The sequence below is a fragment of the Talpa europaea genome, assembly GCF_964194135.1.
Source record: "Talpa europaea genome assembly, chromosome: 3".
Taxonomy (NCBI): domain Eukaryota; kingdom Metazoa; phylum Chordata; class Mammalia; order Eulipotyphla; family Talpidae; genus Talpa; species Talpa europaea.
In genome coordinates this window covers 83049207-83073886 of record NC_140069.1, presented here as the reverse complement: position 1 = coordinate 83073886, position 24680 = coordinate 83049207, and the positions used below count along the sequence as shown (strand labels likewise).

General features: G+C 38.0%; 1 protein-coding gene across 1 annotated transcript in view; it reads left to right on the top strand.

Annotated features, from left to right (window-relative positions):
- Positions 1-10652, top strand: part of SLC25A13 (solute carrier family 25 member 13) — a gene marked incomplete at both ends in the record, with an annotated part of 168415 nt that extends 157763 nt beyond the window's left edge. The window contains 4 exon segments of the mRNA XM_084229817.1: positions 589-727; positions 9837-9995; positions 10090-10180; positions 10466-10652. Coding sequence (XP_084085943.1) covers positions 589-727; positions 9837-9995; positions 10090-10180; positions 10466-10652 — 576 coding nt within the window.
- Between the last annotated feature and the right edge of the window lie 14028 nt (positions 10653-24680).

The following is a 24680-nucleotide window of genomic DNA, read 5'->3' as shown; positions in this document are numbered from 1 at the left end:
TTATTGCAAATATTTAAGACTTTAGAATAAACTTGTGTCAATGTTTTATAAGCCCGGGGGGGGTTAGGGGTGTGCCTGTGAATAAATTAGATCCCTGAACCTCATGAAAAGGTATATAGTTTTTTATATATGTGTGATTTTTGAGTGTCCAGTGTCCAGTACTGTCCAGTACTGTCACCAGATTCTCATATAGTATGAAAAACAAAACCACGTCTCTCGACAGCTAACATATTTGTTTACTGCCCATCATCCCAGAACAGATCCTCCTTGAAATGCCATCAGTAAGAACATAAAAGGATGTCACAGGCAGCTCCAAAAATATTTTCATCCAAACGTTACCATTAGAAAAATTAAGCTATCCGTCTAGCTCATGCAAACTTGGTAAAATAATTGATTTTTAAAAACAAAAGTTAGATTTATTACTTGCATAACTTGGGTGTTGTTGTTTTTTTTCTGTTCCCTTTCAACTTGGGAATTCAAATTTGGTCTTCTCCAGGAATATTTTGTTCTGAGGTAAGTTCCAAAGAAGCTGATCTCCTCAATGGGATATGTGTTTCATGTGGTTTTTCTTCCTTTTCAAACTTGAAGGGTGCCAAAGCATGCTTTCTGCGGGACATTCCTTTCTCGGCCATCTACTTCCCATGCTATGCTCATGTGAAGGCTTCCTTCGCGAATGAAGAAGGGCAAGTCAGCCCTGGAAGCCTGCTCCTGGCTGGTGCCATAGCTGGTGAGTGTCTCTTCCAGAGGTCTGTACTACCTGCCCTCCTCCTGTGCTGGAATACTTGCTTGTAGTCTTTATTTATTTATTTATTTATTTATTTTAATTTTCTAGAGGCATGTCTTATTTATTTATTTATTTGGTTGGTTGGTTTATACATGCACTGGGTACAGTCAGAAGCGCGGGAGGGTGAGAGAATTCACCAGAGCCAGAGCAGGGAGCAGAGCAGGCAGAAGGACCGAAGTACACTGCTGAGGGGAGCAGCGGGCGGCAGGAGAGGTCTGCACGCCATGTGGGACCCTCCTCTGGTGGCCGGGGAGCAGCCGGGGGATCGAACTGGCGCCGCAGACGCCGCGCGCAGCTTCGCAACCCAGCGCTCAACCGCTGCGCCACCGGGGAGGCCCCTTGCTTGTAGTCTTGACGGGGTACTTATGAGATGGCAATAGATTGCTTTGAATGGCTACTGAAAAAAAAGAAATTAATCTTACTTATGGCAGATTAGATTTTCAAGCAACTCTTACTCCGAAAAAGACTCATGGAAAATTGGTGCATTTTGTGGTATTACTGGATTTCAAATCAAGTTCCAGATCATTTTATAGTTGCATTTTATAGCATAGTTCAGTTGAAAATTTTTTAAAATTAAAAATCTTGTTCCTTAAAGGTGTCTAAGAAAAATAGGGTAGTATAAAAGCTTGTCCTAAATTTAAGCAGTGGTTATCATTTAAATAAATGTGGTAGAATCAGAACTGACTTAGGCCTGTTCCATTCTGAGTCTTCTTATATGTGTAAGGTTATAGGGATAGGGTGTGTTTGTTAATTGAATATAGAGAGAACTGTCTTTTATTCAGTGATACAGTGAAAATATCAATAGGAAAAAATAGATACTGAAGCTGGCTTCTACATCCTAATGTAAATCCCTAGAGAAATTTTGATTGTTCCCACAGCAGGAATCTGTTCGCTCTTTTATGCCTTTCCTTGTCCAGAGACTAGAAAGACTGGAGCAATCTGGATTAACTCTCCAGGTGGTGACAAACATTTAATGAGTAAACAGACCCTAAGGCAGTCATGGGATGCTTGGCCAAACAGTTTTGATACAGGTGTTGTTTTCATAGATTTGTAGGCTGAGTCTCTTGAGAACCCCCTGCTTTGAGAAGTTGTTTGCTCTGTATGGACCTCTATCCTGCCTGTAGCCCTGGGAACCCCTGGAGGCAGTTCTTTAATTCATACTTGATCTCTTTTTTTCAAAAGCAGTGATATTCGTATATAAAGTAGGGCTGTCCTTTTCTGGATGCTCAGAGACTCTACTTGTATTAAATAGCTGTGAGACCATTCTTACATGAAGATATCATGATTTGAAGACTAGAATATAAAATTCTCAATTTTGATCCCCAGCCTGTCCATTGATTCACTGTGTCCTTTATATGCCATTTCGACATTGCATAAATGATAGCTTTTGAACCAAAAGTTTATAGTAATACATTTTGTCTCACATTATTTAGTTGAAATTAGGAAAGACCAAATGGGGAAAACTAACATAATGATTAATAATATGTGATTGTGTACAAGTTACTTAACCTCTTCTAAGTCCTCGTTTCCTTGGCTGTAAATGGAGATGATCATTGTTTTGTCTTCAGAGTGTGGTTGTGAGGCTCAAGTGAGACACCCACGTGAAGGACCTAGCACAGGTCCCAGCAGATAGTAAATGCTCAGGTCAGAGTCTAGAACCCTCTACAAGCATTATTTTCTTCACAACACAAAAATACTGCCTTTCACTTCTACCCAAAAGCGATTTCAGCTCTAGGTAGGAAATACCTGCATGATGCATGCTACCAGAGCAGTAGAAACTACTAGTAGAATTTATTTCTCTTTTAATTTTTTTCTCTTTTCTTATTTATTCTTTCTTTTTTTAAATGATTCTGAAAATAATATTGCTCATTGTTGAGTGTTTAGAAAATATCAGAAGGGCTAAATAAAATTTTATTACTCCATGACTCTAAGAAAATTTGCCAATTACCCTCCCTTTGAATGAATGGTTTTTAGCAGAGTTGTGATCACACTATGTATACATGGTTTTCACTTAATATTATGTCTGAAGCATTGTTAACCATCACAGCAAAAGTGTTTAGTGGCAGGTGCTGCTCATCGGATTATCCAGGTTCAAATCCCAGTTTCCCACTTATAACTATGTTACCTAATTGTCTGTTTTTGCTTTGTTGTGTTTTGTACTATTATTATTTTTTTTTACACTGATGTCTTATTTGGTTCCCTATATTACTGTAGGGGAGGAGGAGGGAGAGGAATCAGAGGGAGGGAAGGAGGGAGGGAGGAGCACAGAGGACTGTGGTGATGGTGCATGGGTGCCTTGGGGAATGAAATTCTGTGGGGACTCAATCAGAGGGTGTGAGGGGAAGCAAATATTGTTTAAAAAATTTAAAAAAAAGAACCGTGTTACCTACACAAATTATTTAATCCCTCTCTGCTTGTTTTTCGGCTAATAGTAAATATTTTTAAATATTCAATAATAATATTAATGTTATATGTCATTTAAAACTTTGTAAACATGGCCTTTAAATTCTGCATACCATTTTAGATACTTAAATTTTTCTCAGAAAAGTTTAAATGTGTGGTGTTACTTTTAAAAATCTTTATGCTGAAAGGCATTTTCACTATTTTGGATCATTTTCTTTAGAGAAATATATTCTCTAAAATCAGTTTGCTGGGGAAAAAAATATGATTGCATTCAAGGCACTGCCACATTATTCTTGAAGGTTTGAAATATTTAAGATCCTCATGCTGCTATTATCTGAGTCCTTTTGTCTTTCAGAGTTCTTTTCCAGATACCATTTGAATTAGTTATCTATTGTGGCATTACAAATTACCACAAAACTTACCAGGTTAAAACAACAAACTATCATTTCATAGTTTTTGTGGCTCAGGAGCTTATCCTGGTGCCTCGGGCTCAAGGTCTGACCTGAGACGACAGTCACGTTCTCTGAATGGGAGGACTCACTTTCCAGACAGCTGAATCACATGGCCATTGGCAAGAGGCCTCAGTTACTTGCCACATGGAACTCCATAGGTTACTTTGGATGTCCTCACCATAGGGCAGCTGGGTCAGAGCAAGATCAGAGTCAGGGTGGGGAAGCAGAAGAGGGAAGAAGGATGGAGAGAGAGACAGCAAAACAGAAGCTGTAATGTCTTTTATGGCCTAACCTTAAAAGTCACACTCCTTCATTTCCACAAGGTCCTGTTGGTTATGCATAGAGAGGACACAGAGGCAGAGGTGCAAATACCAGAATATAAAGATCATTGCAGGCTATTTACAGAGCTAGCTGCATACTTACTATACATTTATTTACATTTTATTGTCCATCTTCCCCTCATCTTCCCTTCCCTATAAGATAGGAAAAATATAAGACAATTTGTCCCATCGGTGGTTTTTTTTTTTTTTTTCCCAAAAAACAGATCAACTACAAAGTATATGGTTGCATATTTCACAAATCTATGTAAAACTAAGAGAACTAACCTACTTTGTTAATAACAGATATCAGAAACCAATGTCAAATGTTATAATTGCCATTCTTGTAAAAGTTAGGGATAAGGCAAAGCTGTACTATCATTTCAGTTTTCAATCATATTTTGGAGGTCCCAGTCAATGTGGTAAAATAAGAAAAAGAAGTAGAGGCATTATATTAGGAAAAAAAAAATGAAGCTGTCCTCATTTGCAAATGGTTGTGTACCTGAAATCCACATTAAAATGCCTAATGATGTATTACAAGGAATAAGAAAAATTAGTATTGGATTTTATTATAATGAACGTGGAAATCTATATCCAGTGATAAGCAGTTAACTGATATCATGGGAGAGAGCTGGGCAACCAGCTGCCAAGTATAGGACCTGCTGGCATGCTCAGCTGGATTGCTGAATTCTCCATGCAGAAAGGCAAGAAGACATTAGTTCAGAAGTAGCAACAAGTACAAAAATGCACCATGCTTGTAGGGACTGTTGAGTGGAGGTTTTATCAGATTCCCACATTCTTTATGGATGCCAGTGAGAGTAAAAGGAAAGAAGAAATTTTGTATTTTATTTTTGAGTTTATCTCTTACATAGATATATACATTTTTTGGTTGAACCTGTTATAAATAAGATGGAACTGGTATAAAATGAATAACATTGTACTTTGTGTATTCTGATAGTAATTTCTGTTACTCATGTATGATCTTTTTTCAAACATTGGATTCACTTGAAATTAGGTTGTTGATTTTGTGTAACTACGCAGAGAGTTAACAGATTATATAACAGAGGTAGTTGTTGGTATGTCAAAACCGAGAGAATTTTTTTTAGATTTACTATCTAGTTATAAGCTGGGAATCATTAAATATTGGTAACATCTACACCATTATTTCACAGGATAACCAATATTTGAACTTATGTTCAATGGCCAAAGTGTCTCACTATGTCAGAAGGTGAGGATTGAAGCAGGAACCTGAAATTAAAAAACCAAATTCCAATTTCCTCCAGTCAACTTGTTTTTGGATTAATGAAGGGCAGTGAATTTGTTTTATGTAAAATATCAAATAAAGGTTATCTAATACTCCTCAAACTTTATAGAGGGGAGTGATCTACTCCATGATTTTAATTGTGAGAGTGATGAGATACAGGAACAAGTCGAACTGTAGCAATGACCTTTTCTTTGAATTACTTGCTTAGACTTCAGTTGTAATTCAGGAATATCTTTAAAAGTAATGGAATATGCTGAGATGAAGTCTTGTGTATGTGTGACTGATCATGATGCTATCACAAATGTGTATTAAGAGAGAAATACTGTTGGCACAAATGTGTTGATTATATGAATATGAAGCTTAAGATAATTTATTTTTTTAAAGATTTATTTATTCATACAAGAACTAGGGTACAGGCCAGAGGTGTGGGGGGTAAGAGGAATCACCACAGACAGAGTGGGGAACAGAACATGCGGATTGACTGAAATATACTGCTGAGGGGAACAGGAGGTGAGTCAGGAGAGGTCTGCTGTGCCATGTGGGTCACCTCCCTGGCCAGGGAAGGAACTCATGCTGCAGTGGCTGTGGATAGCTTCATAGTGCTGCAATTTAACTCCTTGTGCCACCAGGGAGGCCCCTGAAGCTCAAAATAATTTAAAAGAAATTCTTAGATCCTTAAAAAGAGTAATAGAGAGTTTAGAGGAAGGTAACAGACTGAGCATATTCATCCACCACTTCTCTATTCCCAAATACCTTAAAATGTTAGAAAATACATTTTTTCAAAACTTCTTATTGGCATAAAAAGGTTAGCACCAGCCCTCAGAAGACAGGAGACAGAACCATATCGACTCTAAAGTTGGACTGAAATATGCCACAACCCAAAATCTGAGCAGGAAAAACTACTCTTAATATAAACGCAGAAGCAGAGAATGTTAGCCTCTAAATGAACAATAGAATGCCTGGAGTGAGGGGTGGAGGTTTTAGGGCAAATCATTAACAAGAGTTGAAGAACGCATTCACTGTAGTGAGGTTAGCTTGGTCCTATCCACTTCTTCTTCTTCTTCTTCTTCTTCTTTTTTTTTTTCCGTATCCTCTCCTTTTTATCTGGAGCTTCAGGCTGCCTTGAAGCCTGGTTAAAATCCCAGTACTGTATTCTTAAGCAAGAGGACACATGAAAGGAACTGAAGAGAAAACAGGGCAAGTCTTCCAGTAATTCTCAGCCTTGACCACAGAGAAAATAATAAACTGATGTCCACTCTTCCTAAGAGGGGGAGAAAATAATTCCTTTTGCTTCCAAAGTGAAGCTCCCTACATTTCAGTGATTTGGCAAGTCCCCATCCTGGCAGCCTACCTTAGCTTCTGTGCCCAATTAACAGGTCTCTCCCCCTCATGGAGCCATTGCACCTGTCCATTCAGGGAAGCTCCTGGGGGTGAGATTGATGAGGGTGTGGTAGGAACCATCCTCAACACTAACCAACCTGTCCTTTGAACTTGAAGATCAATAAACAGCCAGAGGTCCTCAGACAAAAAGGAGTATCAAGCTAAGTAAATAGGGGAAATTACAGAGAAAACAGGCAATTCTTGGAACAGAAGAAAACTTTTAAGAACTGTAATTAGGGCCTTTTGAGGCATCTGAAAGAAGCAATCAATAAGAAAGCTTTCTTGAAAATTAATAATAAGATTACCAAAATTTAAAATCCATGGGTAGCCTGGATAATAGTGTAGATATGCCCAAAGACCAAATTAAGCATCTGGAAAATAAAGTCATGGATTAAAAGAACCTCTAGAATATGGAATAGAAGTATTGAGATGAAAGATCAGAAAAAAAATTGAGAGACATGTAGGAATAATGGCAGGGGAACTAATATCTATTTAACAGAAGTTCCCTTTGCAAAAGAAATAAGGAAAGGGAGATAGAAAACATATCAATAATGGAAGATTGACTTCTCATCCACAATCCTGAATACCTTAAAAATGCCAAGAAGATAATGTTTTGAACCTCGATTACATTCCCAGGCATACTAGCATTTAGGAGGGAGGGCAAAACCTCAAGTCACTTTCTTCCACATACAAACTCAAATACTCCTCCAACAGATCTTCTCAGAAGCAAAATGGAGAGTTTAAGAAAGAGTAAAATGTGGTCTATATGATACACAGCAAATAAAAGTCAGACCTGAGAATCATTCTAAAGAGTTGCTAACTTCGATGTAAGGATTAATACAAGAGTGGTTGTTTCGGAGGCAGAATTATAGGGAAGGAAGAACAAAAGTAAAAGTGCACTGAAGTCCTCACCTCATCCTCACCTCACCTAGAAGAAGTAAATGCTAATTAATTGCACACATTGTGAATATTACACCTAGGTAATAAATGAATATAGTATCTCAATATATATGTTTAAGCAGGAAAGGGTAGAGATCAAAAGAAAAAAACTAGAAGCAGAGAAAATAAAAACCTGGGCTAGCAGACAAAATCTATAATAAATGTGAATGAAATCAACGATCCTGGTAAAAACACACTTTTAGAAGAGGTCTCTTTAAAAAAAATCTAATCATTTGAAGTCTGAGAAAACTTAAAGAGTTAAAATTTTCTTACATCCCAGAATATTCCTGTCACTCAGGTAGTGGGTGGCCCTATGGGCTCTACATTTGTCTCACCACTGAAGAGTCAACAGGCTACTGGTCTCCTCTGTGTTGAGACACCCAAAAAGCCTCCCTGTGTCCTATCCTCTTCTTGCTCCCCCTTCTATAGAAATAGAGAAAACTTGAAAACATGATCAACATTGTCTTAGCCTTTGGAACACCAAGCAAATTAACTTGTAATCTTTGTCAACCCCAGCCCTAAATATCAACAGCTTGGTGCTGTTCCCCAGGTTAATTTAGCAAATCTCCACACCAGAAATCCCCTGTCCACAGGCCACAAGTCCCCACCTTGGTCTTCGCAGCTCTCTGCCCTGGAGAGATGGGAGCCAGAAAGGGTTCTGTGCAGGCTGTCTGTTTTTAGCACCCTCACGACACCAGTCAGTTTTGCCAGACAATTTACTAAGTATTTTAATGGGGGGGGTTTTTGGACATTTTTAATTCCACTCATCATTATCTTTCTTTCTCACCCCACCCCTATCCCTACACTTCTCTCTTTTATACCATGAAACTATTATAAAAACTATCCTACCTGAATGGCATTTTTTACCCATTTTATTGCTTGTATGTCTTTCACATTCTGACATGCCTGCTCACTGTTGTAAGGAGGGTTTTATTGCATTTTCTAAAGCAAGACAGCCTTGCTAAACTCTTTCTAAACCAGGAAGTAAAACAAAATCAGTGGTGTGAACACAGTGGGTTTCTAAGCATTTTTCTGTTTCCTTCCATTATGTTGGAGGATAAATTCTTGGCTCAAAGTTAAAATAATTCCTCCAAGCTAATAGGAAATTCAGTTTGACTTATCCAGCAAAACACTGAATATAAAATGAGCTTTTTCACATGCAAAAACGTGATGCATTTTATGAAAACTCTTACTTCAGATGAATGTTTGGGCAACCGAGTAAAGATGGACGAGGAAGAGATATAGTCATATAAATGCAAACGTGTAGCATGCAGATTTCCCCAGACACACATGCACACACTGTAACTTTAAAGCTGTCTGTTAGAAGGATGAGATGTAGTTGTAAGCCAGACCACGTTGGTTTGGACAGAAATTCTTACAGAATTATTAAGCCTTAAAAAAAGCAAAGGAGATTTATGCATCTGCATTTGACCAATTTGGTTTGGAATAGGTTCATAATGGAAAAGTAATAAAACCATAAGAGACAGTGTCTTCTGAGTACAGTCTCGCTTTTAAAAATCTAAACATGGACTGCCCCATTTTGGATAAAATGACTGTAGAAAAATTTCCCATTGGTAATTTGGGGAGGGTTTGTTGTTGTTGTTGTTGTTTCTTTTTCATTGATTAACAGCCAGTATAAATTTTAAGCTTTCTGTCAAATATTTTTTCTAGAGATGTCACTGTTAGGAAAAAGAAATCCTAACGTGCTATCTATGATCACCCCCCCTACCTCCCCTTTCACCCCCTCCCCACACACAAACAGTATGTAGCTATCAGTAAAGTTTTTTTCTGGTGTAACTGGAGAGCTTAGGGTTTGGAGGCTAGCTGGTGGCTGCATGTGTGGAGAAGCACCTCCCAGGACTGCTGGCAGCCACAGAAAAGCATGAGAAGGAAACGCAAACAAGCTTCACCTCTGAAAAATCGGACTTAATAACTTTGCTAGTTTCTGATCAGATTTCAATAGAAAGGCAAAGAAAAAAGAAAAGGAAAACAACTTTCCACTTGCTCTCAACTAGTTGGAGCGGTGCTACTGCAAAATCATTCCTTAAAATTATGTAAGACTAGAAAGGTAAGGAATGGGTGCTTTGGGGCAGGGAAAATGAGGGGTGTCTGTAGGTGTCGAGGGGTCTCCATCACGCTGACAAGATAGTCAACCACTGTGCTTCTCAGAGAGGATAGTGAAATAGGCATTTGATTTCATCAGCTTCTTTACTTTCTTTCCATGGCCGGCATTTCATAGCAGTTATTTTTATATAGTGAGAATGTGACTGGCCTCCGCTGTGTTGTCTTTCCTGCAGGTATGCCTGCGGCATCTTTAGTGACCCCTGCTGATGTTATCAAGACTCGATTACAGGTGGCTGCCCGGGCTGGCCAAACCACTTACAATGGAGTGATAGACTGCTTCAGGAAGATACTGCGGCAAGAAGGCCCAAAGGCTTTGTGGAAAGGAGCTGGTGGTATGGAAATAATTTGTTCTTAACTAAACCCTTGGTATCAGGTAAATTTTTAAAAAATCTAATTATGTCTGTTATTTCTCCATTTTTGTCAAAGCTCGTGTGTTTCGATCCTCACCCCAGTTTGGTGTCACTTTGCTGACATATGAATTGCTACAGCGATGGTTCAACATTGATTTTGGAGGAGTGTAAGTATCCTGCTAACTCTGCAGCTAAATGTCAGTTGCTTCTCATACTCAATCGCCATTGAGGAAGGTGCATCAGTCTAGTGGAAATAAAAATGTGGAAAAATAGAAAATGTAGAAAAACACTTAAATATGTTACAAACTCATGTCAAAGGAGAGCATATGACCTGCTAGAATTCCTCATCTCCTCTACGATGTAGATTTCAAGGTTTTGAATGTTGTCTTTACCATGTGAAAAGAAATAATAAAACAAAACTCAGATTCACACTCTATTTTCTCTTCTTACAGAAAAGCCGTGAGATCAGAGCCGGTTTCTAAATCCAGGCTCACACTGCCTGCTCCCAATCCTGATCATGTTGGAGGCTATAAACTGGCAGTCGCAACATTTGCAGGGATTGAAAACAAATTTGGACTTTACCTACCTCTCTTCAAGCCATCAACATCTACCTCAAAAGTGCCCAGTGGAGGCCCATAGCAGGGCTGGCGCTGGGAGATTGCTGTAGCTGTTGCTAAAGAATGCACATCTCAGAATGAAGCAATATTTCATTCCTTTCATCTCCATCTCTAGTTACAATTCAATTTGAGGCTTTTTATGAAGTGAAATCATTCGTTTTCTTTGTATTCTCATAACCAGATCATTGTGAAATTATTTGTAATTATTATTTGGGCCTCTGCTCACAAACCTTTGTTTGCATCTCACATTGGCTGGGATTTGGTCAGCACTAACATGATTTAGGAGAACTGAAGCTGAATAGAAATGAGAGCTGTTCTCCTTAGACTAGGATTTCAGTCCCAAGAATGTTACTAAAAGGCAATCATGGTGCTCAGAGCAAAGTGTTTCATGCATGTGTTTGACTTGGTAGGAAACTAGGTGCATATTTATAGCAATAAAAAACACTGGAAGCAATGAAAATATTGTCAGAAATAGCCAGCCTGGTTTCAGATTTTAAATATGCACTAATTCTGTCTCTGTATTATATTATGAAGCTCTTATGTGAAACATGTTTTTTTTGTAACGAAAACCACATTGAAGATGTTTAATAATCATATTCTGTTACTGGTGCCAAGACTACTTGGGAGAAGTCTTTGTACTTTATGGAAGTGCTCTTGGCATTTTATTATATTAATAGAGAAACTATGAGATGCCCCTTCTCTCCTGGAAGTGCTAGTGTGGTAACTGCTCATATCATGCACAAATGGTGATTCTTCTATATCAATAAACAATGTAGAAAAATGCATGCCCCTGTGACTGGGACCTACCTGTATCCCCACACCACCCCCTGTTATTGGCGCCCATTTACTTTTAAAATCCATTTTATCTTGAATCATGTAAGACAAACACACTTTAATAGCTTTTAATTTGTGGTACCTTGTATAATGGCCAGAAGGCTTGTGTGTTTGTGAGGAAGAAAATAAACTATTTTTAAAGCTATGGAATTGTTTGTGCTTGTGTATGTCATGTGGTTGATGACTATGATAATTGTCATTCTTGGACTCTGTGTTTTACTTTGAGGGAAATTTTGCACCTGTTGACATGGCTATATCCTCCTGTTCTTTCAAGGTAGTGCATTCCTTGCTTCCAAGTGTGCCATGTTCAGAATGAGAGAAATTGCATTCAATAGAGGAAGACAAGGAACCTGGCAAGCTGACATTTCGTGCTAGTCATCTCAGTGCCTTTGTCAGCCTCTTGAGAATTATTTTACTAATAGTTGGGCATCAGAATTGATATAAAATAGTGGCAATTGTATTTTTTAATCTTGTCTATCATTCCCAAAACCTGCCACTGTATCTCACATTTGGTAGTATTTGGCCACACCATAATGATTTGGGAAAAGAGCTAAGTCTTGAACAAAATTTAGGGTTCTCGTGTAAGCATGCTCTCCAACAGGCTACTGGTTGTAATCTTTCAGTAGTCATTTTACACATTCTGAGTCTCCAAAATTTCCCTCTGTAAGAGAACCATTTTTCAGTCTCTATCTTGCTGTAGGTCAGCAGGTTGACATTCAGAAGTTACTGTTCAAAATCAGAATGTCAGCACCATCCATGTCTGAATTATTTTTTTTTTTTTAAGTAAACAGAAGCTCTGTTATATCCTCACCAGAGAAAGGGAAAATGTACACTTGGCTCCCTTTACAGTTTTGGTATGACAAAGCCAAAGAGAAAACCCCTCACTCTACCCATTGTCACCCCCAATCCCTGTGCAATGTGATAAATAACAAATATATTTTAATCTCAAAGACCAGTCACACAACTCAAAAGGTATCTTAGACATTTGGCTGGTGGTACAATAAGCACTAAAGCTTTATTCCTTTGAATATGGAGAAAAGTCCCTGAGTGTATACCTCTTGCTTTCCTTCTCTTCGCTTGCTTAAAATTTTATTGAAGATCAAATTTTCATGATAGAAACACTGACCCAAATCTCAATAATGGTGCATCACCCTATCTTCTGTAGGCGCTGTTGGTGTTTGGTGGGACTTAACCTGTAGCTGAGGGCATTTCTCTTTAGTAAATGAGATGCAATAGGTATCAGGACATCAAGGAAGATATGGTCAAAAGGCTGTATTTCTTTAAAATCCTTGGCTTATTCTGTTAGGGGATAAGCAGAGACTTGAGACACTTTGAAGGAGGCCTCATTTCATCTGAGTTCTGCTCAGTGGGTGGTGTGACTGTGACATCCTTGAATAGGGCTGCAATCACAGTGTGGTCAAAACCACGTCAAATTTGTTCTGGGTTTTTCTTCTTCCTGAAGTGACAGCACAATAGGCTGCCAGTGCTGTGGCTGCTGTTCATGCAGTTGGCCGTTTGCCTCCCTAGTACTGAGAAACTGAAAAACGTGTAACTCCTGCATGCATGCCCACCCACCCAAAGGGGCCAGCCTCCCCCTGCTCTGCCAGCCCCGGCGTCTTTCAGCTCTGCCCTTGGTCCATGTAGTGATTGCTTGGGGGTTGGGGGAGAGGCCTGACTTATGTAGCAGGGTTTTTTTTTTTTTTTTTTTCCAAGGAGGGAAAAAAATGTGAACCCGACCACAAAGTGAACACACTGATTCTTGGGTTCCAATCGTGGCTGGGTTTCTTGAGGCTGGGTGGCACGCTGTCGCCAAACTCATGCTACACCTCATAACCCACAACCATTTGCTGAGCTCCCTGGGGTCGCCTTAATCCCAGCAGCCAGCGTTGCACGGGGGAAAATAAGAATTCTGGCACAGATAGGAGTCATTTAAATGCTTATTGCATTTCAAGCTTCAGTTTTTACTTAGCTAAAATATTTACCATTGCTGGAAAACAATGTTTAAAATATTGTGCTTATATGTTATTTAATGGTGTGGCCTATGTAAACCTCAGGATGCTTACATTTTGACAGTCTTCTGGAAATGTTTAACAGCACATAACTCAGTGAGCAGGGAATAAAAACAGGAACAAATTGTGCCTGAAACTGTAACCTCCTCTGGCTAGGTATTCAGCAAGTCACATTGGAATACTTCAGGTAGAAGGAGGAAAGTCTTCAATATTCCAAATGGAATTTGATGAATCCCATGTTGTGACCCCATTTATCAACCTTTCTAGATAAAGCATCTCTAAATGTCATCATCATGTGTCCTTTACCGCAGAAGCCATACTTGTAGGGATGAATTTGTAGCCTTGCCACTGAGCAAAATCCCATTTTAAATTCTGGGTAATCAAATGCTTTCAGAATGTGGATTTTTCCAAAGATTTTTAAAAGACTCGTTCCCTGCTAAGAGCAGTGAAATGTTCTTTCCACAAATGGTACTGTGCACAAAAGGGGTGTGCTGTGTGCTTTACCTTTGGGGAATAACTCAACCTTACCAGAGTTCTACTTTCCATGAAGATCACAGGAGGCTTGCTGCTTCATTTTAACAGCTGAGGCAGCTAAAGACACTTTTCTCTTTGAACATATTGATAATCTTCAGTTAGAAAGCAGATTGGGCTACATGAGTAGATCTGTGTATAATCATGTTCCACATGCAAGGAATTTAGTGGGCTTTTGGTTATTATTTGGATGGATGGATGGATGGACACACGGATGGGCAGATAGATGATTGGACAGATAGATGATTGGATGGATGGATGGACGGACTGATGGAACAGATGGACTTTTGAGGAACATATTTTTTTCCAATAAGCAATTTATTAGGTTCTTACTTTACAGGCTTTTTCTACTTCTGGAGTTAAAACCGTAGCTGAAAACAATCACAGTCTTATGTATGGAGAATTCATAAGTAAATATATATTTTATTAATGCAACTATATAAATGGGTTTTAATTGGTTGCTTAGTTTGAGTCAGGAAATGTCACATAAACTGAGATATTTTGATTTCCTGGTCATGTTAAAAATAATACTTTTTAAAAAATCATGTCTTTTAGTATTAGTGATGCATTGGAGCTGCAATATATCATTAAAATAGTTTTTCTTGTCAATGGATATTAATTACTTACAACTCATTTTCTCTGTTCTTCTCACCATTTAACATTTATGTGTCCTTAGAAGCACAGTGTAAGTTTTCCTTTAGAAGCTACAGAGGACAACGGTTACTCTCTTTCAGAGGGGTTTGTTTTTAGCTAATGCATTAATTTACTCGAAAAAGAGTCCAAATGGAACACTCTGCTTTCATCTGCTGGGGTAACCTAATAAAATAATGTTGTTTGTTTTTAGATTCCCTGCTGTTAAGGGGGTTTTGCTCAGGGCAAAACCACAGTCCCCTCGAATAACTTTAGAAGGAAAGTTAAGAAGACACACTAATTGTGCCTGTGTGAGGCTTGCTGCTCCCAGCTCATAGCCACCCCAGCACACAGGTCTGGTCATCGGGGCTCCCAGTGCCCACCGCTGCTTTGATTCTGTTGGGCAGGACTCCCGCCCCTTTGGAGGAGGCCTGATTTTGCAGTGGAGCAGTTTTAAGGTAACTTTCTTTGTGTTTGATCACCGCACAAGCTTTATTTGCACATTCCATGTGAGATGTGAGGGAAGAGGCCCTGTCTCTCATGCATGTACACCGAGATGTAAATAAACACAAATGCAAATCAAACGTACACAATGTTGACTATTTTTTGGCTCCTATTTCAGTTATGATCATCAGGGAGGAAATGCCTTTCTGTAAGACACACTGCTCAAAGGCAGGCGGTGTGCCTGTCCCTCTCCATGGAAATGCACAGCTCTGCAAAGTATGCCTTCGGGCTCCTTTCCCTCCATCAGGACAGCAGCAAACCCTTCCTTTCAACTCCTTTTGGCCAAAGCAGCCACCGTTTCTAAAGCTTCACCAATGCTGGTGGCTCAACTGCGCTCAAGTGGGGCCCCCCGGGCGCCTAATTACAGACGCGGTGCATGCTGGGAGCTTCGGCCATGTTCCCAGTTCTGCTTCGGCGCCGTGGGCGCCCGCGCGTTCCTCTGTAGTCTTCAAGTTCCCGTGCACACGAAGACTCTTGTCACCGCGCTGACCACACCCTGTAGCACGGAGTCGGCCTCAGCACCCCCAGCCACGCCCAGGTCCCGACTACCTCCACCCGCGGCAGCCCTGAGGAAGTTCACTTTGCGCCAGGAGGAGGCCATGGCTCTGCCGCGGTTTCACGGGGCTCAGGTAATTGTGGAATAGACTCCAGCTCTCAAGCTCCTAGAGCAGACTTATGCAAGACACACTACAGTCCGCCCTACAAGGCCGAGATGGGAAAACAGCCTAATGAAAATAATGACTGATTAAAGAACTCCCTGCCACCATCCTCTGCCACTTAGCCCAGCTCTCGCCCTGTCTCGTGAGTGCTGTCAAGTGAGTCAGGGACATGTCAACACACACACACATTCCCCCCCCCCCCCCAATTTCTCTTTCTCTCTCTCCCTCGCTCCCCCCCACCACAGACTCACTTAACATTTGGTATTACATGCCAGGCATAACCTCATTTCATCTCTCCCACAGCCCTTAAAGCAGGTATTTTTCTTTCCCCTGAGCTACAGATTAGGAAAGCCAGTCTTAGAGCGGTCTCCTGGTCTCTCAGTTAGCAAATGTGGAACTGGGATTTGAATCCAGAGTCTGATGGCGGCCCAGCCCTGTACTTTCCCTATGACGATGTGTTAACAAAGCTCAATACAGAACGTTCTTAGGGTAGTTTCCCCCCAGAATTCCTAATTGTCCCAGTTCTCAGTATCGGATGCGTCATTCCCAGTATAGCGAGAGAGGAAGGGTGACCTTTGCTTGTTAACCACAGTAAGAACATTTGCTGTCTTATAGAATTGTAAAGCCTGAGGATGGGGTGGATCCAGATGAGCTTTTTGAGGTTCATCTTAAACTGTTTTACAACCTATTAATGTAGGTAAAGAGAGGATTAAGGTAAACTTGAAGCATTTGCCCCACGGGTTAAAAATTGGCAGATAATATGGAAAAAGCAGAGGTAGATTTACAAACTGCTATAGTGTAACATGATATGATGCAAGCTGAATTGGGCCATCTTAAAAATCTCTACTATAATTAGAAAATGCCATTCTTTAACAAAAGTTGGAAATAATGGAAAACCAAGTTAAAAGTAAATATCTATGAGTCCTTGGTCTCAAAGTGTGTCTGGATGGAATGGAGACAGTTTACAGAATGTGGGGTTTGGAATTACTTTTGGACATAAAAATCTCCGTCACCACTAATGGTGGAAAAGTCTGACTCTATTACCGACAAGTTTCCTGCTACTTCTAAAGTTAAAGGAGAGGATACCTACCACTATATTTTGCTACCCTTTCCCCCATTCTCGTATAAATAAAAGCAGATTGCTGGCTGATCAACACCAAAAATTTATAGCATTTTCTTCCTGAGCAAAAGGGAAATATTTATGTGTGTGTGTGATATTCTCATTCCCTTTTCAATAGTCATGTATTTCATAGTGTCAGTTTCTATCATGAAGTAGAATTTACCTGCACAAGTTCTAAGTATAGAGGTATAATTTATCAATTTGAGAATTTGTATCTTATGACAACTAACCACTTTATGTAAGAGATTACTTTTTATGGTAACCTTTTTATTTGGGCCAACTCCTATTACAGAACGCTTATATGCTGTTATAGTAAAATCAGAGAAATGAAAAATGGCAATGAAGAAAATTGAAGCAGGCCTCTTTTTTATCTTCAGACAGAAGTGAAATTATTGTGATGTTTATGCAATTTTGCTCCTGTGGAAAGTAGAGATTTCTTCACACTTTCAGTTGCAGCCTTTGTCCTTTCTCACCGTGCTCCTCCTTCTTTCTAATTGGAGAAGCAGTTCACATTGACCTGGAACATCAAGTTACCTGTGATGACTACTTGTAAAGTAAGTGATTTCTTTCTTTTTTGAAATAGTTCATCTGTATAAGAGTGAATGTTATGAAACCATCTGTTCTCTTTTTTGATACCTGAAGTTAAGCATGGCATTCCTTTCTTTTAGTTAATTTAGAAAGTGTTTTGATTTGGTTAGCTAATTAAGCCTTCTAATATCACTCATATCTGTTATTAGAATCATAATTGCATTTGGCCTAAGTTAGATGTCTTTTAGCAAAGCTGTTTAAAAATAAATATCAAAATAACCATAACAATGTTTCATCAAATCCCGAAAATAAAAAATAAATGCTTTGGCCTTACTAGACACTTCAGTTTACTTTTGCCCCAGTTAAAGATTATACCCTTGGGCAATTTCTGCACATGATAGTGATGGAATGGTAGAGAAAACAAGAAAAAACTAGGCAAAATACATGACACAGTGGACATGAAGCATTGAATAGAAGGCAAAGTAGAACTCTGAACTCTGTGAAAAAAGAAACAAAGTTAGCCCTACCTTGCACAGTTTACTGCCTAGAGGCAGTTTCCAGCAAGGGCTCAGGGGAAGGGGAACTCAAACAGGGCCCAGCAGTCTCCCCAAATTAAAGAGGTGATGATCAGAAATCAGGGATGTGAAGGTAGCTATAATTTGTAAGACAGAGTGCCAACAACAGGGAGTTGCTCTGAGAGGCAACTTTGGAGTTTTGCAGAGAATTGCTAAGACGGTGGCTGCATACTGATCTATGTAAGACTTAGATCTCAAATAGATCTAAGAACCACTGGAATAGTGGTTATAACTAAGAACCACTGGAATAGTGTAAAGAAAAAATCTGGAGCTCACATTGGAGAAATGGTTTGTATTCTAAACCGCTAGAGGCAAAGTCCTCCACTATACAAAGGACATTCAGTAGAATCTTTTTTTTTTTAAGCCTTTTTTTTTTTTTAAGATTTATTTATTTATTTATACAAGAACCAGGGTACAGGCCAAATGCGCGGGAGGGTGAGAGGATTCACCAGAGACAGAGCGGGGAATAGAACAGGCAGACTGACGAAATACACTGCTGAGGGGAGCAGCGGGCAAGACAGGAGAGGTCTGCTGCGCCATGTGGGACCCTCACTGGCTGGCTGGGATCGAACCGGCACTGCAGAGGCTGAGGCTGGGGACAGCTTCACAGCGTGGTGCTTAACTGCCTGCGCAACTAGGGGATGCCCCATTCAGTAGAATCTAAAGAATTATGTTGAGGGCCTCCCTGGTGGCACAGGGGTTAAAGTCTCAGCGCTATCAAACCAGCCAAACCAGCCACTGTGGCATGAGTTCGATCCCTGACCAGGAAGCTGACCCACATGATGCAGCAGACCTCTCCTGTCTTGCCCACTGCCTCCCTCAGCAGTATATTTCGGTGGATCCTCCTGTTCTGCTCCCTACACTGTCTCTGGTGCATCCTCTCACCTTTGGCCTAGAATCCCTTGTACCTCTGGCCTAGTCCCCAGTTCTTGTATGCATAAATAAATAAAATAAATCTTTAAAAAAAATTATGTTAGAGCAAAAATTAGTCCTACAGCGTAGTTTGTTTTGACCTTAACAAACTTTAATAGTAGACCTCATAGGGAGATGATTCCAAGTAAGTTAACTGTCAGGACACATTTCAATATTATTTAAAATAATGTAACAAAATTCCACAACCCACAGCATAAAATACACATTAAAAATCTAATAAAAATTGCCAGTTATATGAAGAAGGAAAATCTAAATCTTAAACTGAAAACTCAAAAATCAAAAAATCAAAAATCGAAATCAATCCACTAAAAATAGAACTAGAAATTATAAATGATGGCTCCAGCAACAAAGTTTTTAAGATAGCTATTATAAATACTCCATAATATCAATAAAGTAGGGGGAAACATATATACAATATGTAGAGAAATGAAAGATACAAAAAAATTGTAGTATCTGAAATGAAAAATAAACTGAAAACGTATTAAATTGTGCAGAAGTGAATATCTGTGATCTTGAAAGCACAGCAAAGATAAATCTCTGAAGTGAGGCAGAAAGACAAAAGAAATTTTTAAATAATTGTGAACGGTATTAAGTATGTATTGACGTTCCAGGAAAAGAGAGCCAAAAAATGTGTGTAAAGAAATAATAGCTGGAATAGTTCCAATATTTTAAGAAAATATATGTAGTTTAAGAAAACCTTTATACTCACAAATTCATGAAATTCCTTGCAGCCCATGCAAAACAAACATAAAGAAAATCACACCAAGGTGTATCATAATGAAAATGATGAAAGCCAGTAATAATCAGAAAATAAAAAAAGAAGTCACAGGAAAAGCCCCCATAATCTACAGAAAAAGATGAGCCAATTTCTAGGTGGAACTATTTAAGGCAGGAAACAACAGAGTGACATCTTTTATGTGTTGAAAAAACACTGTCAACCAGGAACTATATATTCCCATTAAAAATATATAGCCAGGGCCTCCCTGGTGGCGCAGTGGTTGAGCACTGGGCTGTGAAGCTGCCCCCAGCCTGTGCAGCACCGGTTAGATCCCCGGCCACCGGGCAAGGGTCCCACATGGTGCGCAGACCTCTCCTGCCGCCCGCTGCTCCCCACAGCAGTGTATTTCATCGGTCTGTCTGTTCTGCTCCCCGCTCTGGCTCTGGTGAATTCTCTCACCCTCCCGCGCTACTGACTGTACCCAGTGCTTGTATAAATAAATAAATAAATCTTTAAAAAAATATATATATATAGTCAAAGGCAAATTAAGACAGACAAGAGAATTCATGTTGTTGCTGGAATTGCACTAAAAGAAACATTAAAGATAGGTGCAAAAGGAAAACGATGCCAGATGGAAATTTAAATCTATACAGAGAAATGAAGAGTTCAAGAATTAGAAACAAATGATACATTTTTAAAAACTTCTATTTTTAAAATTTCTTTCAAAGATAATTGACTCTTTAAAGCAAAATCAATGTAGATGTATTTTAACATTTATAGCATATGTAGCAGTAAAATATATAACAATACTAGCACAAAAGAATGGGGAAATGGAAATATATTGTCAAAATGTTTTTATGCTATACATGAAATAGTATATTACTACCCAAACATAAAGTATAATAAATAAAGGATATGTGTTGTAAACCCATAAAGCAGATGCAAAAATAAAAAGCAGATTTAACTAATAAAACATTAGTGGAAATTGAAGAAAGAAAAATATTCCAAAAGAAGAGAAAGAAGGGGAAAAAAATAAGCAAACAGATGGAGGCAAATAAAATGTAAAGATCAAGATGGTAGATGGGTTGATAATCACATTAAATGCAGATGGCTGAAATACCTGAATAAAAGGCAGAACTTGTCAGATCAGACTTTTTTAAAAGAGCAAAGTGCAACTTTTGCTATCTAATGAAACTCACCTTAAATATAAAAACGCAGATGGAAAGTATGTTGATGGAGAAAGATATTCAGTCACAAATTTTAGAAAAGGTGGAGTTGACTATATTAACCAATGTAGAGTTTGGAAAGCAAACTGTTGTTAAAGAGAAACATTTCATAATGATAAAGGGGTCAATTTAGCAGAGACTTAAAGTCATAAATGTGTATGTGCCTGATAAAAGATTTTCAAGTATGAAGCAAAAACTAACTGAAGGATAAAAAGAGAAATCCACAATTATGCTCCTAGATTTCAACACATTGCTCTTGATATAACAGGTAGGTAGACAATCAGTAGTTATATAGAAGACTCAAACAAGTTGATCAAATAATCGATCAAATAATCAAATAATCAAATAAGTCTATTCAACAACTAAAAAATATACATTCTTTAGTATGAAATAGATTTTACAAAGGCTAACTGTAAAATAAGTCTCAGTAAATTTAAGAGGATCAAAATCAAACATATTTTCTTTGGCCACAACAGAACCAAACTAGAAATCAAAACTAAAGATATTTGGAAATTCTCTGTATAGTTAAAGAATAAACAATATATATCAAACAACCAAGTTGTCAAAGAAGAAATTATAAGGATAACTATATATCGTTAAATATTTATGTTAGAAAAGATGAAACATCTCAAATCAATTATGAAGCCATCCATCTTAAACTAGGGGAAAAAAGAAAAAAACCCAAATATACAAAAGATAGGGAAAAAAAGCAGAAATCAGTGAACTAGAAGCAGGAAAATATTAGTGAAAAACAATGAAACCAAAATCTGGTACTTTAAAAAGATCAATAAAATTGAAGACCATCAGTTGGACTGATTATAATGAAAGAGTAAACAATCATTGATACTGAAATTTAAGGCAGAAGCACCATTACATTTTCTATAGACATTATAGTGATAACAGGGGAATGCTACAAACAAATTTATACTGATAAGTTAAACTTTATAAATTAAATGAATTCCTGGAAAGATAGACACTAGCACATTCACTGAAGAAAAAAAGATAGCTTGAAAACTTGAAGTTAATTGTAACTAATACAATTCTCAGTTAAAACAAATCTTGTTCCAAAGAAAAATCCAAGTCTACATGCATTTTCTGTTGATTTCTATCATTTCCTAAATATTTTTGGTAGTTAAGGAAGAAATGACTTTTTTTTTAAATCTTAGCAAACGTAAAAGGGGAAGGATCACTTCTCAACTCATTTTTTGAAGATAACATAATAAAACAGTCTAAATTTCTTTGTGAACAAAGGCACAAACATCCTTTTTTTAAACAAAAAATTAAACTGGTGATGGATCATGTGTGCTGTAGTGGTGGGAGAACTATGTGTACTACATCTGAGGGGAGAAATCAAATACTGTCCAAAAATTAACAATGTAAGAAAATTTATAAATGAATAAAAAAAATAAAAGGAAAATAACATTAAAGGGAGAATTTATTCTGACCAAATGTGTTTCATTACAAGAATGTAAGTTAAACTAAAAATTGATTAAAGCAGTATAAAGGTTAAAAAGAAAAATCATGAGTCTTTTTTTATTTTTTAATATATTTTTTACATCATTTTTCATTTTTGCACAATGTGTGCAGTTTCATCTTGGTTATATTCCCCATACAATTCCCACCCCCCTTATTTTGATCCTAATTCCTCCTTCCCTTCCCCCCATCACCCGTAGTGTAGTATGTCTCTGATTTATAGCTGCTTGTTGATTTTGATTTTTTACTTTATTATAATTAGTCTTTTTCCTGGTCCCTTATTTAGGTTTTCTAAATTCCTGCTATGAGTGAGACCATCCAGTATTTTTCTTTTTCTTTCTGGCTTATTTCGCTGAGCATGATCCCTTCCAGCTCCATCCATGTTGCTGCAAATTGCATGAGTTTATCTTTTTTGATTGCTGAGTAATATTCCATGGTGTATATGTACCACATCTTCATGATCCAGTCATCTATTTTTGGACATTTGGATTGTTTCTATAGCTTAGCTATTGTAAATAGTGCTGCTATGAATATCGGGGTGCAGGTACCCTTTTGAATTAATGATTCTGTGTCTACTGGGTAAATACCTAGTTGTGAAATTGTTGGATCATATGGAAGCTCCATCTTTATCAGATTGAGGAATCTCCACACAGCTTTCCATAGTAGTTGGACCAGTTTGCACTCCCACCAGCAATGCAGGAGAATTCCGTTTTCTCCACATTCTCGCCAATATTTGTTGTTAATAGTTTTTTTAATATGTGCCATTCTCACTGGTGAAAGATGGTATCTCATTGTAGTTTTGATTTGCATTTCCCTGATTACAAGTGATGTTGAACATTTTTTCATATGCCTGTTGGCCATTTGCATTTCCTCTTTGGAGAAGTTTCTTTTTAGCTCTTCTGCCCATTTTTTGACTGGATTATTTACTTTGTTTTTGTTGAGTCTCGTCAGCTCTTTGTAGATTTTTGTGATCAGTCCTTTATCATTAGTGTTGTGTGGAAAAATTTTCTCCCAGTTGGTGGGGTGTCTCTTTGTTTTGGTTACTGTCTCTTTTGCTATACAGAAGCTCTTTAAAATTTGATGTAGTGCCAGCTGTTTATCTTTGCCTTCGCTATCACTGCTTTGGGTAATGAGTCATTAAAGATGTTGCTGAGGTGTATGTCATGTAGTGTTTCACCTATATTTCCTTCTATATATTTTATGGTTTCAGGTCTCATGTCTAGTTCTTTAATCCATTTTGAGTTGGATTTTATGCATGGTGTGAGGTAGTAGTCAAGCTTCGTTCTTTTTCATGTAGCAACTCAGTTTTCCCAGCACCATTTATTGAACAAACTTTCTTTGCTCCATTGCATATTCTTTGCTTCTTTGTCAAAGATTAGTTGTTCATCAATATGTGGTTTATTTCTGGATTTTCTATTCAGTTCCATTGGTCTGTGTGTCTGTTCTTGTTGCAATACCAATTCATGATTCTTTAAATTAGATTCAGAAAAGGCATTTGACAAAATTCAACAGCCATTTTAAAAAAAGTCTTCTAAACCTGAAATAAAATTTAATGTGATAAGGAGTATCTATTAAAAGTCTTCTAGCTAATAAACCACTTTATGTGAAAGACGTGATGTCATAGCCAATGCAATAAAATGAAGGGAAAAAAAAAGCATAAAGGTTGTTGAAAAGAAGCAAAAAAGTCTCTAATTGTATAGAAGGTAATTATTAAGAAAGGTATAGAAGGTACCTTCTAATTGTGTAGAAGGTAATTCTAAGAATTCTAAAAAATAATTGCTGGAAGTAAGGAATGGATTTTGCAACACCATAGGTTAGAAAGTCATTATATAAAAACCTACTATACTTCTTTATACTACTAACAATATCTAAAGATAAAATTTAAATAATTTCCACTACAATAACATTAAAAAATAAAATTATTTCCATAACTTGGCTGTTATGAAGAATGCTGCAGTGAACATGGCAGTGCATATATTCCCTCAAATTAATGATTTTGAATTCTTTGGATAGTTACTGAGGAGTGGAACTGCTGCATCATAAGTAGATCTATTTTTGATATTTTGAGAAATCTCCATATTGTTTTCTATAGGGGATGGAACTGGAGGGGTAATGCTAAGGGAAATAAGTCAGAGGATTAAGACAGAAACCTTGTGGTTTCACTTATATGTGGAATAAAGACAAAATGAAGGGTCAGACAAAACCACACCAATAATAGATGCTAGAAATATGACTGTCAAATTAAGGCTACCTGAGGACAAGGGAGCCCAATGGATTATGGTGGAAGATTATGGGTACTTTGGTGGTAGG